The sequence below is a fragment of the Clarias gariepinus genome, chromosome 4 (assembly GCF_024256425.1).
Source record: "Clarias gariepinus isolate MV-2021 ecotype Netherlands chromosome 4, CGAR_prim_01v2, whole genome shotgun sequence".
Lineage (NCBI taxonomy): Eukaryota > Metazoa > Chordata > Actinopteri > Siluriformes > Clariidae > Clarias > Clarias gariepinus.
In genome coordinates, this window is record NC_071103.1 from 18180290 (window position 1) to 18197682 (window position 17393).

At 39.5% G+C, this 17393-nt stretch overlaps 2 protein-coding genes across 10 annotated transcripts in view; both read left to right on the forward strand.

The window, feature by feature from the left end:
* Nucleotides 1-10636, forward strand: part of ptk2ab (protein tyrosine kinase 2ab) — an 89622-nt gene extending 78986 nt beyond the window's left edge. For all 9 annotated transcript variants that reach the window (XM_053493611.1, XM_053493616.1, XM_053493615.1 and 6 more), the window contains 5 exons: nucleotides 1840-1879; nucleotides 2173-2276; nucleotides 8968-9123; nucleotides 9487-9567; nucleotides 9885-10636. In XM_053493611.1, coding sequence (XP_053349586.1) covers nucleotides 1840-1879; nucleotides 2173-2276; nucleotides 8968-9123; nucleotides 9487-9567; nucleotides 9885-10097 — 594 coding nt within the window. In that variant the 3' untranslated portion in view covers nucleotides 10098-10636. The remainder of the gene's footprint in view (nucleotides 1-1839; nucleotides 1880-2172; nucleotides 2277-8967; nucleotides 9124-9486; nucleotides 9568-9884) is intronic.
* A 1696-nt stretch (nucleotides 10637-12332) lies between these two features.
* ldlrad4b (low density lipoprotein receptor class A domain containing 4b) overlaps nucleotides 12333-17393 on the forward strand; it is an 86044-nt gene continuing 80983 nt past the window's right edge. The window contains exon 1 of the mRNA XM_053495182.1: nucleotides 12333-12504. The gene's annotated coding sequence lies outside the window, so the exon portion shown is untranslated. The remainder of the gene's footprint in view (nucleotides 12505-17393) is intronic.

The following is a 17393-nucleotide window of genomic DNA, read 5'->3' on the forward strand; positions in this document are numbered from 1 at the left end:
CACAACATAATCAAAATGCTGGACGTAGATGGTCCTCTCAAATCAAAGTGAGTAAACCATGCTCTCTCACAAAGCCAGGTTTATGTGAGACGTGCACACAAGAGTTGATTTATGTCCTGAAAAGGTAATAAAACTTTTAAACGTAGCTACAAGGTATCTTCTTAAAATTGTCCTTCTGACGCAATAATAGCAACCGAGATGTTGATACACGGTCTCTACGTACATCCACTTGCACACACATTCTCAAAAATGTTGGAACAACTAGTATCTCCTGTGCCCAAATTAACCTATTAGGAACAAATTGTATCTCATCCAACGCAATAGCATTTCGAACAGTTGATGTAGAACAACGCGGCCTCAACATGTAGCTTTTGTTGTCTCTATGATCACACCTTGGCTCAGCATCATGTAATTAAGAAGATGCACGCTGTCATAAATTATATTAACTTGCTATAGTCTGGGCTACAAAGCCTTTTATTATTATCCACAGGGTCATGATGATCATAGAGAACGGTATAAAGGCTAATCAGATAGCTTGTTTATAACCGGGACGTTTGTTTGCATAAGACCTGTGTCCTTGAAAAATGTTCTTCGCAACATGTTCTTCACAAACATGGGCCATATGGGATATGTGGTAATTATGTGCTTAATAAGTGCGGCTGCTAACGGTTGACTCATTACTCAGTAAGTGTGAAACAGAACGATGTGATATAAATGAAGTTAAAAAGGCAAAGCCGGAAAACTGCTTGTGCCATACTTGTGGTCCAACACGTGGCTTGCTACTATTTAAAAAAAAAAAAAAACCTTAAGGTTAAACATTTTGTATCTGTCAGATGTAAGGTTTCTCAGATTAGTCCTCAGGACCACGAGACCATACACATTCGTACTCTTACCTCATGAGATCTTACCGCTCTCATATAAAGACATCACACTTTCTCCTAGCCATGTTTAAAGGAATTTTTTAAGTTCAACATTTATTATACAGTATGCTAATAAAGAGAAACAGTAGAAATGATAAAGTACACAATATTAGTTTGGGTCTTAAGAAGGTTATCCATGTAACCTTAGATATACTTATTCTACTCCTGTTTAAATAAGAGGTTTCCTAAGGTTATAGTTCTGAATACCTGAATTTTGTGTTTGGGATCACTTAGAAATAGTGTTTTCCAAGAAACAGACAAACTAGTCTGAATAGAAAATAGAGAGAAAGAACAAGACATGGTGACATTGTCAGAGTTAGAAATAATGATTTTGATGGAAATGAATGAGTTCTTTAAACTTTGCCTTTACTAAAAACACACACACACACACACACACACACACACACACACACACACACACACAAAAAAAAAAAAAAAACGTTTTCCAGCAATTACAGCCTATAGGCATTCTAGCTGTTCAGGATAATCTGATGAGATTTCACGCCATGCTTCCTGGAGCATCTCCCACAGGATGGATTGGCTTGGTGGAGTCTTGTTCCATATCATACGGTCAAGCTGCTCCCACGACAGCTCAATAGGGTTCAGATCCGGAGACTGTGCTGGCCTCTCCGATGTTTGTGTTTTTTAAAATGTGTTTTTCTTTGGAAAATAAGGAAATTTGCAAGTGATCCCAAACCTTTAAGCGGTAGTGTACACTGACCGGTTTTTTTTTTTAGGTTCATGTCAAACCTCAGATTAGGGGAAACATTGTGATCTCAGTGATGTGGCACGCTTGGTGGTGCCAGAAGGTCTGGTTTGAGTCACAGATCAGAATGGTGCGGGGGGGGGGGGGGGGGGGGAACATCAAGTGACTGAAATGGCGCAGTGGGTGATGATGTTTTTTTGTTTATTTGTGCAGCCAGGAAACCAGCACGTCTACCAGCCAGTCGGGAAAGCAGGTAAATGTCTAGCTCCTTCTGCCTCATCTCATCTCGCTACCCTTCGCACACACCACTGAAGCCCATTTCCACTGAGAGCTTTTAGAGAGAACAGTGTTTGTGGTATAATTCTTTTTCCCCCTCCAAGTGTAATTGTTTCCACTTGTTAGAAGCCTTAAGTTCCACAGTCCTATAAAAAAGGCACACTACATGTTCTTTAAGAAAAAAAAAAAAAAAAAAACTTATGCCAGGGCTATAAATCTTGGCCTCAGTGTTGGTGCTTTGTGCTTAATCTTTGATGGCATTTTTTTCAGATCATGTTGTTCCTCCTAAAAAGCCTCCCCGGCCTGGAGCCTCGGGTCACGCCGGCAGTGCGGCCTGCCTCAACACTGCAGACAGCTACAACGACGGAGTCAAGGTGCAGACGTCCTCACACCCTCACACACACACACACAGTCCAGTCAGAGCATTCTGTCGCTCAGTGTCATGCAGAAGACTTGTTTTAGTTCAGGGAGTGACTGCTGCTCCATAAAACCCTGTATGTTTGTTAAGGGTTTGTTACTGCTCACCACAGCAATTATAGCACATAAAATTATCCATGGCTTCTACTTCAAAAACAACATTCATTTACTTATTAAAAAGCACACATGTTCTTTCAAAGTCAGTTACATCTTTATCCTGGTCTAGAGGCTATTTAACGTACCTATGTTTATATTTTTGGAAGATGGGAGGAAACCAGAGAAACCAAAGGGTTCTTGCTTGTTGTGTTAATAACTTTAGAATGGATTATACCTTAATATATTTAATAAGTACAGTGAAACCTCGGATTGCGAGTAACGTGGTTTGCGAGTGTTCCGCAAGGCGAGCAGAGATTTTTAATAAATTTTGACTTGGAAAACAAGTCTTGGTTTACGAGTACCGAGTATCATGTTTCACGCAGCTGCTTCTTGTTTTGACGGCGAGCGTCACGTGATCACAACTGAGCCAACGATTTTTTCTCTTTCTTGCGCTGCGGAATTGTGGGTAATCATCTTCCCTGTTGGATCTTAGTGCACGTCTCTTACTGGTATAATCACCATCTGTGCATGCGTGTACTGTTTACTACAACACTGTGGCCTCATGTGTGTGTGCGTAAAACATCTTTTATTTTGTGTCTGTATGCGTGTGTGTACAGCACGCATGTAAAGCAAAAGCAAGTCTCATTAGAGAGGTAAAAGATCAATTTTCTCTCTCTGCTAAAGGCTCAGCCTGTTTTGTGTGTCTGTGTGCGCGCACGTCATTGGACACTGTGCCACACACACACAGACCCCTTCTACCACACACACACACACACACACTCTCTTTCTCTCTGCTCTACACAGAAACACCCCGATTCTTTTCAAAGGTAAAGTGCAGGTTAATTTATTTTATTGTTTTATTTTTACTTTATAGCAGTGATTCCGTTAGTGTGACACTCAATCGAGTGTCATTAGAGAGATTTCTTTATTTATTAGTTTATTTTTTCCGATAAAACAGTGTTTCCATTATGTGCGCGCATGTGTGTGAGTGGAGGAAGGGCATCTGTGTAAGATAAGAAGGGGGAGGGGAGGGGGCTCCTTACTTTAGCTTCACATACATACACACACGCTTATCTGTCGGGATTTTTTTTTTTTAAGTAAATGCAGGTTAATTTGTTTTATTTTTACTTTATATTTTCTGTTAATTATTTTTATGTATTTATTTTTTGGGGCTGTGGAACAAATAATTTGAGTTTCCATTATTTCTTATGGGAAAATTCGATTTGGTTTACGATTGTTTTAAAATCTGCTTCCAAGGTTCCACTGTAAATATGATTCTTTTGGCTTCCTTCAGAGAAAAGTTTCCATAACAAAATATGCACATACAAAACTAGTCAAAAATTTGCACACACCTTCTAATTCCATGGTCTTTTTTGGTCTTAATTTTTTTTTTACGTTATAAAACAATTCTGACGGCATCCAAAATATGCATTTTTAATTTTATTTGAACAGTTGATATTTAGATGTGTCTGCTACTTATGCTCTGTAAAGCCTTCATAACGCCTCTAATCTAAGGTGCTGTTTGTTAATTGGTGATTTTTGAGGTTGTTAACTCTAAATTAAGTTCTGCTGCCTCCCTGCAGTAAATGTAAGGTTTGGTCTTGCTTTTTTGGGATGGTCTTCATAAGAGCCAATTTCATTCTCTTGCTTGATGGGTTTTGCAAATGCACTTGACAATACTGTTCTTTGCAAGCACTATTCCAGAACAGCTGACCTTTGTGTCTTAAAATAGTAACTGACTGCTGTAGTTAGTAATATTACATATCGCCATACATTATATTATATTATATTATATTATATTATATTATATTATATTATATTATATAGTTTTTTTAAAAATCCAGTATTGTTTTCTAGAATGTAGAAAATTAATCACTGAACAAAAACATTGAATTATATGGTGTGTCCAGACTTTTGGCTAATACTGTACAGTACATGTGTGTATAGGAGGAGTTTTAGCAGTAACAGCACTGTGGACAATATGAGTTAAAAAATAAATAAATAAATAAATACATTTAAAATTTACAGAATTAAACTGGATTCACAGACTGCTCGATAGTGTTTGATAGATTTCTTTCTCTTTCCTGCTTGCTGTATCTGTCTTTCCCATCAGCATATGAGGGAATTATGCATGTGTATGTATCACATGTACAGTACATTAATCTCTCTCTCTCTTTCCCCCACCTCTCTCTCTCTCTCTTTCGCTCTCTCTATTGCTGTCTGCCCCCTGCATTGGTTCTGTGCCTCACTGTTTTGCACTCCAGCCCTGGAGGGTAAGAACACTAAGTGGAGACTCTCTCTCTCTTTCTTTCTCTTTTCTTCTCTTTTACTCTCTCTCCACATGTCTCTGTCAACCTTTAGGGTAGAAGCACACAATTATAGTATGATTATTGTTTGATATTATTCCAAAATGTCAATGGAAGCACATTTTATCATTGCTGAAGTTGACAGGGATCATGTTAATGTAGTATGAGCATCATGGTGATTGTGGGTTTATTCTCTGGCTGGTCTAAATGTCTCGGTTGCTTTCTGTAACTAATTAATAATTATAGTGAGTTTTTATAGCCATCATATAATTAATCAAACCATCATAATCCATCATGAACATGTTTCCAAAATGCCTGATGAATGTGTAACTGGTGCAAACCGCCAACTTGTTAAGGAACATGCCAATGATTTATGAGCTTGTTTAAGCGGAAGGTGAGATCTGGGCTGTTATTAATAAAACATCTCACATACACAACTTTTATGACACTTCACCAGGTGTTTGACAAGGGAGTGCTCTTTCGTGTTAATGGCGAGGTTGAAAAGCCTTCTTTCTTAGGTGTAAAAACTCATTTACTCGTAATGACATCTTAGCAAGTAAAAATATTTTGAATCCAGTCAAATGTATCTTCTCTTTCTTAACACAAGATTACAGTGAATAAATTCTAAGACTATTAAATATATTTGTGGACATAAAGTAAATTTATCTGCTAATACTAAGAACATTTAAAGCTTAAAAATACAATATGTCTAGGCTTTAAAGTCTTGTATTTGGATTATCGCACATTATAAAAACATTAGCTACATTTGACTCAATGTATAATATTTTCACTTGCTAAGCATCATTATATTTTTACATTGTGAGCAATAAGAATTTCTTGCTTTTATACAAGAAGCCCAGATGTCATTTCCTAGCCCTCAGTCCTTGGGATTTTGGGCTTGTTTAAGCCGGATTTACACTGTAATAAAAATGGCACATTGTAAAAGATTTTTTTGTCTTAAGTTGAGATTGAAAGTCTTAACACACACATATTGTGAATAGTTGATTTAGTGGCCTTGCGACCAAGTTAGCAGATGAAAAAGTGCTTAAAAATTTGGAATAAAATCTCAGAGCAAATTCGCCACTCTAATCTTTTTTTAAGAGGACAATACATACATATACACACACAGTGGAACCTTGGATTGTAAGTAACTTGGTCTGCGGGTGTTTTGCAAAAATTGGTAAATACATTTTAACTTGATAAACAAGCGAGGTCTTGACATACTAGTGGTACGCATGTACTCTGTCTGACGAACGTCACGTAAACCCAACTGAGCCAATGGTTCTTCTGTGGGTAATCCTCTCCCATGCTCAGTCTCAGTGCACATGTCACTCATATAGTCAACATCCGTGCACGTGTACTGTTTATAATTAACATTGTAACCAGTGTGTGTGAGTGCACATAAAGGATTATTTTTTTATTTTGTGACCAAGTGTAGTGACTGTTTTACAGTAACTGTACTGCAACAATGGCCTCCGGGAAGAAAAAGGTTAAAAAGGCTGTAACAGTGCGGGAGATAAATCTGTTTAATGACAATGCAACATTACATTTCCACAAAATCCTTAAAAGGAGGCACAAGCGTCATTAGAGAGGTTCCTTGTTAAAGAAGTTTCCAGACAGAGCAGTGTTTCCGTTTGTGCAAGTGCGTGTGCAAAAGTTGTCCTCCTCCCTCCTCCTATCCTCTCTCGTCTGACATCAGTCATGATTCTTTTCAAAGGTAAAGTGCAGGTTAATTTTTTTTGCATTTTTACTTTATATTTTGCGTAAATTTATTTTATGCATATTTTTGGGTTGTGGACTGAAAAATCTATGTTTCCATTATTTCTTATGGGGAAACTCGCTTTGATGTATAAATATGTTTATATACAAGCACCCTTCTGGAACAAATTATGCTTGCAGTCCAAGGTTCCACTGTGTGTGTGTGTGTATGTGCGTGTATATATATATATATATATATATATATATATATATATATATATATATATATATATATATATATATATATATATACAAATTCCAGAAAAGCTGACTTTTGTGTCCTAAAAGAACAACTGAGCAATATGTGTTGTTTCATAGTTTTAAAAAGTATTGTTCTAGAACGTGTTCAGACTTTTAACTGGTACTGTACACGTACATGCTCTCATTACTTTCAATGCTGCAGAAAGATTCTTGTATCAGTTATGTGTCTTAACACAATCCTGTCTCGCAGGTCTATAGATAATTCTCTCGATCTCATGGATTTGTTTTCACTTTAATATGCATCGGCTCCAGTCACACCTTATATGGGCAGGTCTGTGTCTCTCCTAATTATGTCCAATGAATTCAGTTAGACACAGGTTGACTCCAAATTGTAAGAAGCTAATCTCAAGGACGTTCATTAGCAGTAGGATGCACCAGAGCATAATGGCTAATGTCATAACAAATGGTTTGAATGGGATATACAGTGAGGTCAATAAGTATTTGATCACCCTGTGATTTTGCAAGTTCTCTTACTTAGGAATCATGGAGGGGTCTATTCAATTTTCAGTATAGGTGCATTTCCACTTTGAGAGACAGAATCTAAAAAGAAAAATCCGGAAATCACATTCTATGATTTTTTTTAACAATTTATTTGTGAATTACTGTGTCAAATAGGTATTTGATAATTTGCATATCAGCCAGATTTCTGACCCTCAAAGACCTGTTATTTTGCTTTTAAATAGTCCAGCTCTACTCTGCTCATGATTCTAAATTAGTAGCACCTGTTTGAGGTCGTTAGCTGTCATAAAGACACCTGTGCACCCCACAATCAGCCAAAGTCTAAGTAGATACATGGGGTATCAATGATTCTGAGAATGGTGAAGAATCAGCCCAGAACTACATGGGAGCAGCTGGTCAATGCCGTGAAGAGAGCTGGGACCATTGTTTCCAAGGCTACTATTAGTAATGCACTAAGACGTCATGGTTTAAATGCATCTTGCATCGCACAGAAGGTTCCCCTGCTAAAGTCAGCCCATGTCCAGGCCCATCTGAAGTTTGCCACGGACCATCTGGATGATCCAGAGGAGTCATGGGAGAAAGTCCTGTGGTCAGATGAGACCAAAGTAGAACTTTTTGGTCTCAACTCCATTCGCCATGTTTGAAGGAAGAAGAATTATTATCATCCCAATAATACCATACCTACAGTGAAGCATGGGGATGGAAGTCTCATGCTTTGGGGTGTTTTTCTGCACAGGGGACAGGACGACTGCACTGTATTAAGGAGAGGATAAACAGGGCCATGTATTGTGACATATTGGGCAAAAACCTCCTTCCATCAGTCAGAGCATTAAAGATGGGTCGTGGCTGGGTCTTCCAACATGACAATGATTCAAAGCACACAGTCAGGAAAACCAAGGAGGATCCGTAAGAAGCATATGGACTTTTTAAACGCAAAATAACAGGTCTTTGAGGGTCAGAAATCTGGCTGATAAGCAAGTGATCAAATACTTATTTGACACAGTAATTTACAAATAAATTGTTACAAAATCATACAATGTGATTTCCGGATTCTTCTTTGTAGATTCTGTCTCTCACAGTGGAAATGCACCTATACTGAAAATTGTAGACCCCTCCATGATTTCTAAGTAAGAGAACTTGCAAAATCACAGGGTAATCAAATACTGTACTTATTGACCTTACTGTATATATACTGTATGTAAAAATAGGGGGCCTGAATATATATAACGTTTTAGTTTTTTATATATGTATATATACTGCATGTATGTATGTGTTTTTACTTTGTCATTATATCCTGTGTAGTATGATGAAAGAGAAAATTTTATTTGAATCAAAGGTGCAAAAGGGTCTTCTTAGAGCATTTGCACATTTTGCTAAAAAGTGGTAAATTCGGTATGTCTATGAAGAATTTTAGCACGCCCTGTAGGCTAAGATGCACGTTTAATTAAGATCATCTCATACAATGTGTCAAGTAAAAGACTGCTGAAATGGCACAAGGGTAAAACCGGCTTTGTTCATGGTTTCACATGATCTCACACGGTGCTAATATTTTAATGTCTTCAGTAATTAAACATCTAATTCTTCTACTAAACTCATGATTTTCAAAATACTGCCACCTGTCATTAAAACAACTGAAATTACACTTTATTACTTGCATTCAAACTATTTACAGATAACACCGAATTAAGTGACTGCAGGAAGTAATAATATGGCTTCAGCTATACTTGCCCGCTGTGTCCTATAATAGATATTCTTTGTCTTCATTCAGCTCCAGCCTCAAGAGATTAGCTCTCCCCCTACAGCTAATCTGGACCGTTCAAATGATAAAGTCTATGAGAATGTGACAGCGTTGGTGAAGGCTGTGATCGAGATGTCGAGTAAAATTCAGCCTGCTCCGCCAGAGGAATATGTGCCTATGGTGAAGGTATGACATGTGTGAAGTAACCTTGCATATATACAGCAAAAAAATATATAAAATAGCTGTGCCTAGGGATTAAGATTGTTACGTAATAATATCTTCATTTTAGTTGATTTTATTTGCATATTAGCCAGCCAACATTTTTCCAGTTGAAAGTCAAAAAATCTGAACAAGTCATGGAGTGACAGGTGGTGTCGGACTTTCAAAGTTTGTTCAGTTTAGTTTGGAATCTGTGATGAAAAGTGAGAGAGTATCAAGAGGATTATGAAAAACATAAGCAAAATACATTTGTGTACATAATTGCGTAATATGTATATGTCACTCTTCACAACGTTTTTATGAAAATGAACTTACTGAACTGTTTTTCAGGATGTAGGTTTAGCACTGAGGAATCTCCTGGCCACAGTGGATGAGACGATTCCCCTGCTGCCGGCTCACACGCACCGAGAGGTACAACGCAGCAGTTTGTAGTTTGCTTACACAGACACAATATGGCTCTCATTCTGATTTTACTCATACTTTCAATCTCTTAACCAAAAGCATTTGGAAAGCATTTGAAGTGCAATTATGTTCAAAACACACCAGATGTGTAAACACAAGACCATCACGAGTGGGAAGCATTTGTGCTCAGGGTGTTTTGTTAAAAGTGTTTAACATTCGGGACACTCTGCATGATGTCCACAAGTATTGATTATCATAGTACAGATTATAATCCAGTACAGAAAGTATTATTAGAGTATTATCAAATCCTTGTTTTTTGCTGTTAGGTTGAGATGGCTCAGAAGCTGCTGAACTCTGACCTGGCCGAGCTGATTAACAAGATGAAGCTTGCACAACAGTACGTGATGACAAGCCTGCAGCAGGACTACAAGAAGCAGATGCTGACGGCTGCCCACGCACTCGCTGTTGACGCCAAGAACCTCCTAGATGTGATCGACCAGGCCAGGCTGAAGATGCTGGGCCAGGCAAGGCCGCACTAGAGACATGTTTGAGCCTCACTACTCACCAGCACAGAACTACTAAACTAGCACACGGACATGATGCTCATAACACTCCACGTTCTCACTCCAGCCTGTCTGTCGGGAGCGCAGCAGGGTTTTTTAAAAAGGAGTGGCAGAATCAGGAGCTGTCAGAGTGAGATTTGCGTTGGGACTGCTGTATTCTACTAACATATTAGAAGAAGATCTGGATTAACTATGAGCCACTGAGGCGGAAACGCCGTGTCATTGTATAGGTCTCTGGAGAACAGAAGACGTCCTCACACTGTATTTACCAGTTCTGTATCTCATTGGCGAGCCTCTGCTCCACAGCTACACTTAACAAAATGGTGAACCAGCTTGACAGGGCCTCTATGAACATGCACCAGTGTTTGATAAACTCTAAAGATCTAATCCAGTGTGTTTTGTCTGGATGTGGAGCAAAGGCCTTATGTGCCTCTCCACACCTCTGAAGGAGAGGGTTGTGTATATTTTGGCCATGTGCCACCTAGGATTAAAATAAAGCTATGTCTCAAACAAAAGTAACAATAGAGTTGAATGCTCCTTCTAAATCTTATGGGTATAAAATGTCTTCGCTGAAATGTTTTTTCCCCCCTCTGAAACTCTGCTGTCAGTACGGGTGATTTAGGGACATTGTGCACATTCACTAATGGTCAAAGGTTATTTTTAACCCAGAAGTCTCCTTTCATAATTACACATAAAATTCTCCCAGAGTTTTAAAAATGTTGATTTTATGAGCCAGTCTCTACATCTGAATAACTTGCATGTTGCATCATTCTTGTCCAACAAATATACTGATTCTCACACAGAGCACAGTTAACCAGCTACACTGGTACAACATGACAGCATCAATAATAATAATCAAAACTAGGAAATAACACTTATGACACTTGATAATTAAGTATCAAGAACAACAGTAGTCAGTTGTTATTTTAGGACACAAAGGACAGCTGTTCTGGAATAGTTCTTATCAATGCATTTGCAAAACCCATCAAGCATCATGATGAAACTGGCTCTCATGAGGACCATCCCAGGAAAGCAAGACCAAAAATTTGAGGAAAAGTTCATTTAGAGTTACCAGCCTCCAAAATCATCAATTAATCACACCTCAGATTAAAGCCGCTATGAAGGTTTTCAAAGACTGTTTAAAGGAGATCATTGCATATTTAAACGCGTTCAGCATTGTTTCACAATATAGAAAGAAATAAAAACTAGTAGGTGTGTCCAGACTTTTGACCGCTGTGTGTGTGTATTTATAAGACTTACAGGCATGTACGTATGTATCTATACAAATTCTGCAGATGTGAGGCATAAAAGGAGTTACTCACCCTGAAGCAATCACCCTGAAACTGGCTGCTGTATTGGAAGGGACAATGTTTGAACTGTGAGAGTTAGATTCATTCATCTTCACTAATCACTTTAACCTGGTCAGAGTCTCGGTGGATCCAGAGTCTATTCCTGGAACAGTAAAAGTCAGGAATACACCCTGGGTGAGCGGTTAGTTCCATCATGGCTTATACACACACACACAGGAATAATTTAGTGTAATCAGTCCACCTATCGACATTTATCAGAATGAAAACCTTGAGGACAAGGAAAGACCCTCCATTGACTTAAAACAAACTTTGCTTACAAGGAACCATTAATTCACACAGATTTTCTCATGATATTAAATTAGAATCTTTTAAACCTAACACTAGATTTGTGCCTACATATATGGACTATTTTGTTTCAAGAGTATTAAAACATTTGCATTTACACCCGCGTTTGGACAAAAAAAATGACACCACCTTGGGTCCACTAGAGGGCGACATTTAGCACGTTTTCACAGTTATAGAAGTCGACAAGAAACAAACATGAGAAGAGTGTAAACGCTTATAAATTACTTAGAACTTGTAATTAGAAAGAGAGGGCCAGTGCTTTGGCTGGTTAAAGATGGCCACAAAATATGTGTAATGTTTGTTTGCAGTTTAATAACAACATAACATTCAATTATCAGTTTATTACTAGTTGAATTTAAGGCTTTTAAATATTATTTAAAAAGAAAACATGCTGTGTGTGTAGGGAGCTGGCACTAAGGCGGTGAAGGCGCGGCACTGGGGACTTTTACTGTGAAGCGCCGTGGCCAGTGCGCATGGCTGGGGCTGATGGCGCGGTGCCCGTTGTGCGCGCGTGTGTGTGTGTGTCTGTCTCCGGCGCTGTGCGGAGCGCCTGCACTCAAATCAGGTCAGCAGCAGCGGATCAGCACGAGCCACCGGCGCGCGCGCGTACGCACGCACGCACATACGCATACACATATACACGTGCACATACACATATACATACGCGCGCACGCACGCACGCGCTCTCTTTCCGCACGCGCACCGATGTGACGCGTCTTGATAAAGAGGTAAGTGAGCGACACTTTTCTCTCTGTGTGTGTCTGTATATGTTTGTGTGCGCGTGAAGTCAGACCCCAGCGCATCAGATGGACACTTCAGGGGCAGTTGTTGACGCACTGCGGTGTCAGTACCAGCCCGGAAAGTTGGACTGTCTGCGTCTCTAACCGTTAGACAGGCGGAATGCTAGGCGCTATCAGGGTTCAGACTGGAGTCTAGACACCCGTCCAGCTGTCAGTCTCTCTGTCTCTCTCTCTATTTTTTCCACCAGCACGTCTCACCAGTTAGCTAGCTGTGTTTGGCAGGAAAAAAAGCTTTCCAGCTAATCTTAAAGTTAAAATGTCATTCTCCAAAAACAGCTAACGCTGTTTCCTTAACGCTTTTCTGTTCCGTTGTCACAGGCAACTAGTCACATGAAATAATAATAATAAAAATCCTATTTTAATCAGTGTTTAATGTGTTTGAGACGTTTTGATAATTTTATGAAGTAAGTTAAGTTCCAGTGCTGTTGCTAACTGAGCTAGCCTCCTGACTAGCCCGCTCGGGCTCTGCTGCAGGCGGGATGGACGCAGACTTACAGATGGATCCCAAAAAACTTGGCAGACGAACCGAGCTCTCAGGGATGATTAGTAGTTTAGTGTCCGACTTGGCAGCTCTTAAAAGCTGCTTGAACATGAACTTGAACAATACTGAATAAATAATTAAATAAACGTACAGTCAGTGCATTTCTAGATGATTTATGATCCAAACTGTCAGTCAGTGTGAGTTAGACTGGGTCAGACTGTGTTGCCTGAGGTCTCTCTCTCTCTCTCTCTCTCTTTCTTTCTGTCTGTGTGTGTGTGTAAGCGCTTCCCGATACTGTGCTGGTGTTTTCACAGCTCCAACACACTTGAACAAACTCATCAGCTAATTCCTAATCCCTCAGAGAGTCCAGACACGCATTGCAGGGCCACTGGAGGAGCAGGAAACACTGCCCCAGGCTAGAGCACTGAAAGAGCAGCTCAATAAGGTGTGTTAATGCCATGAACATGTGAAACTGCACTGCAGTGCCTCGACCACACACACACACACACAATGAGGACAAATACGCCTTGACTCACAGCTAATAAAGCACCAGGTTTATTTCCAGACGTCTGCAACATGTCTGTTGAACTCTTGCTCGGAGCGCGGTGTTATGTAAAAGTCTCCTACTCCAGTATGAACTGTGTTAGAGATTAGCACTCGTCACAGGTTAACAGATTTCTCTCTCTCACTCTGTCTCTGTCTTGAAATGTTGAATCGCCATCTGAAAGTGCTTACAATTTCGAGCACACAGCCCTTCTGTCTGAGACTTGGCTCACACTGCTACATAATGTCTGAAGCCTTCAACTGTCCTCTCATTACTGCATTTAGCCTCTCTTTCTGACTGCACTGCATATCTGAGGCTCAGTGTGAGTCTAGTGTGTGTGTGTGCGTGTGTGGAGTGGCGTGGAAGTCTGCCAGCTCGCTCTCTCCAAACTTGGACCGAGTGCAGTGCCTGGGGCTGTCGTGACCAGAGTTCTCCATGGCTGCAGACACACTCGCTGTGCCCTTTCCTGTGCACTGCAGGCACTGGCCTACTTGTGCTGCACAGACATGGACATGTCGGCTACTGCCAGACAGAACGGAACAGCGCTCTCCTTTTACAAGCTGCCGCTTTGGCCCGAGGTGCGTGTACTACACCACCTGCTTGTCTGCGTAGACCAGCTCTGAAGTTTACCTACGGTCTGAATAGTTCGAATGGTTTGGATGCTTCGTTTAATTTGCATGTCGAGACAGCTTGTCGGAGGAGTCGTTACGAAACAGCACCTGAAGGAAGCCTTCCGAGAGGATTTTCAAACACAGTTTATTCAGGCCGAGCGTTTCCGAATGGGGAAAAAGAGGCTGTCATAGTGGTGTGTGTAGACGGAAAAGGACTTAGAATTGTCCTGTGCTCAACCTAGGGAAAGGAGGTGCTATTTTTTTCATCATTCGGTGCGAGTGCAGATGTTTGGTTAGAAGTTCTGTTTCACTAGTAAGAGCACAAGCTTTGTCGTAATTTAGATTAAACATAATGGGGATTTAGTTTATGATTTATTTTTAAAAATTATTTTCAAAGATGGTCTAGGAGGCACAGCCTTAAGTTAACTCGTACACCCTGCGGTATGTGGAGCTTTCTGCCTTAAACAATATTATCTACTCTATAACTTGCGACCAAAACAATGCATTCCGTTTCATTTTTCTTTTCTAAGGAGTTTATTGATTTCTTTATTCAATGCTCAGTGCTCAATGGACATGGCCACCCTGAGAAGGCATGAGAGCACTTTTTCTGCCTTTCAACCAATACTAAGTCTTGTGATTATTATTTCTTTCTTTAAAACTGCTTAAAAAGCTTTAAAAGATTTTTTTTTCCTTTTTTGTTGTTCACAATAGAAGCACTTCACTTAAAGAAGGCAGAGTTAAAAGCCTTGTGTGTTCAAGTCTTCTCTTTTGCACGAAAATCACATGACAACATAAAGGATAAATCCAATAAAATCAATTTTAACCAAAATAAATATATAAAAACAATAATCTTTGTGAACATTACCAACTCCCCCCCCCCCCTTTTTATTTTTATTTCATGGGCCAGATTGAATTTCTTCTTCTTCTTTCCCCCCCACTTCGATATCAAATCCAGCATTTTTTTGCTGGTATCAGCCCAACACTGATTCCCGGGTCTCGGATCACATAACGTAAGCGATCGACTACAAGCAGGTTATTTTTATATCAGGCAGTGTAACAAGCACTTGTGTAACAGGGCCAAAACATCTTGGGTCAAACAGATCATCGGCATACAAAATACATCACAAAATACTCTGCCTGGCCAGAAGAAAAGTCGCCGTTTACAAAGGGTCGAATTATTGAGCTGTATAAAGCCAATAAAAACAACTAAGGAGTTTTGAAATTACTGGAACTGGGTTAAAAACCGTTCAACACATTATCAAAATCTGAAAGCTTAATGCTGAACCATCAACTTTGAAAAAGAAATTTGGTCAGAAAAGAGGGATCACTTAAACTTGGTAAAGTTGCAGGGGGAAAAAATCGACAGTAGAAAACATAGTTGTGTTTAATAGTGAAAGTAAAAGCCTTTCCATACACACTCCATGTGATGAGAACTCGCAGGATTGGGACTAAAGAGCTGTGAGGACAGCTAAGAAACCTGCTTGTTAATGAAAACAATTCAAAATAAAATCTATTTGCTAGGAATTATAAAAACTTGAGTTTGAAGTGATGGGGAAAAGATCATGCAGTCTGATGAGTTCAGACTGACCCTAAACAGGGGTGATGGGTGAGTGAGGGTAAGAAGTGAAACGCATGAAGTCATACACACATCACGCATAGAGTCCACTGTACAAGCCTCTGGAAGCAGTGGTATGATCTGGGGTTACCTCAGTTCATCAGGTACAGACTCAGCAATGTTATGTGGCAAAAAAAATAAAGTCAGCTGATGACCTGAATGTACTGAATGACCAGGTTATCACATCTATGGAGTTTTTGTTCCCTGATGGCACAGGCATATCCCCAGACTCAAATTAGGAAAGAGTGGTTTTGGGAGCACCAGGAATTTTCACACGTGAACTGTTCACCAAATTCTGTTCTGTAATCAAATGTGATTAAATGAAATTTTAAGTGTGTGCACCTTTTTTTTTTTTCTTTTTCTTTTGCCCAAACAGTCTGTGTAAAACTGTTAATTGTCTGTTGCATTTTATTCTGTGATTGAGTTTTGAAGCGCAGATAAAGTTTGTGCTTGCTTTATCTTTCAAGTCTGAGGGGAATTTTATTGTCAGAATGACATTTTCCCAGGAGTCTGGCACAACACGGAACAATACAACATACATCATGGATGTAGTGTGTCCTGTTTTTGTTGCATTGTGTTCCTGATCTCCTGCTGATGCTGAACATTGTCCAACAATAACTTTATGCGTTAAAAGTCTATGATGTCATGCTAGTACACTCTACGACTTTTGTGTGACTGGTGGAATCGCTTTGATACCATCGAGTAACGGAAAACACCTCATCATCCGGTACCTAATTTCGATACTTAACGAGTATGTCTCAGCGTCAACGAGCCGGAAGACACACAGCCTGCTGATTACAGTGCTCAGAGAGTGGTTTCACGTGTGGGTTGTATTTTAAAACGCTTGACTTTGGTGTGAGTCGCATTGTAGGTGTAAAAAATGTCTACGTGATTAAAGGCATGACTCGGTTTTCTCATCATTGATGATTTTATCAGCGCAGAACGCAAGGTACAAAAAGGGTGTGTGGGATAATTCGAAGAGGGGAAAGTTGCTCTGTGTTCAACTGAAAAAAAGACCAAAAAACAGCCTTAAAGTACATATAATGTTATAAACCTTCCTTCAAATTCTGTCTCATCCCGTATTCCTGAGGATTACGCTGTGACTGGAAATTTAGTAAGTAACATTAACCAAACAAACTTTTGCCAATTTCGCCAACTGGTCGTCTTGGCTCTTTGGTAAGATGAAGATGAGAAAGTAAATTCTGGCTTTTATACATTTTTATTTAGTAAAATTTTCAGACAGTGTTGTACATGAATGCGCTAATAAAAAAAGCACCGCTCATCGCACTTGCTTGTTTTTTCGATAAGTGATGGACTGAACAGATTAGTTTGTAAGAATAAATAAATAAAGTGAACATGAGCGTTGTTAGCATGCAAGGTGGTGAACTTGAGCAGTAAAGTTTTATTCCTTTTTTTATTATTGTTAATATTCTGAGAGTCAAAGAAAGAAGGCAACCCTTCCCCGATCTTTCCCTATCTTTCTCTCATCAATCTAGTGAGAGATGAACGATCAGAAACACACTGCACTGCTTATGGTTACCTGGTTTAAAAAATGGGAATTAGTTA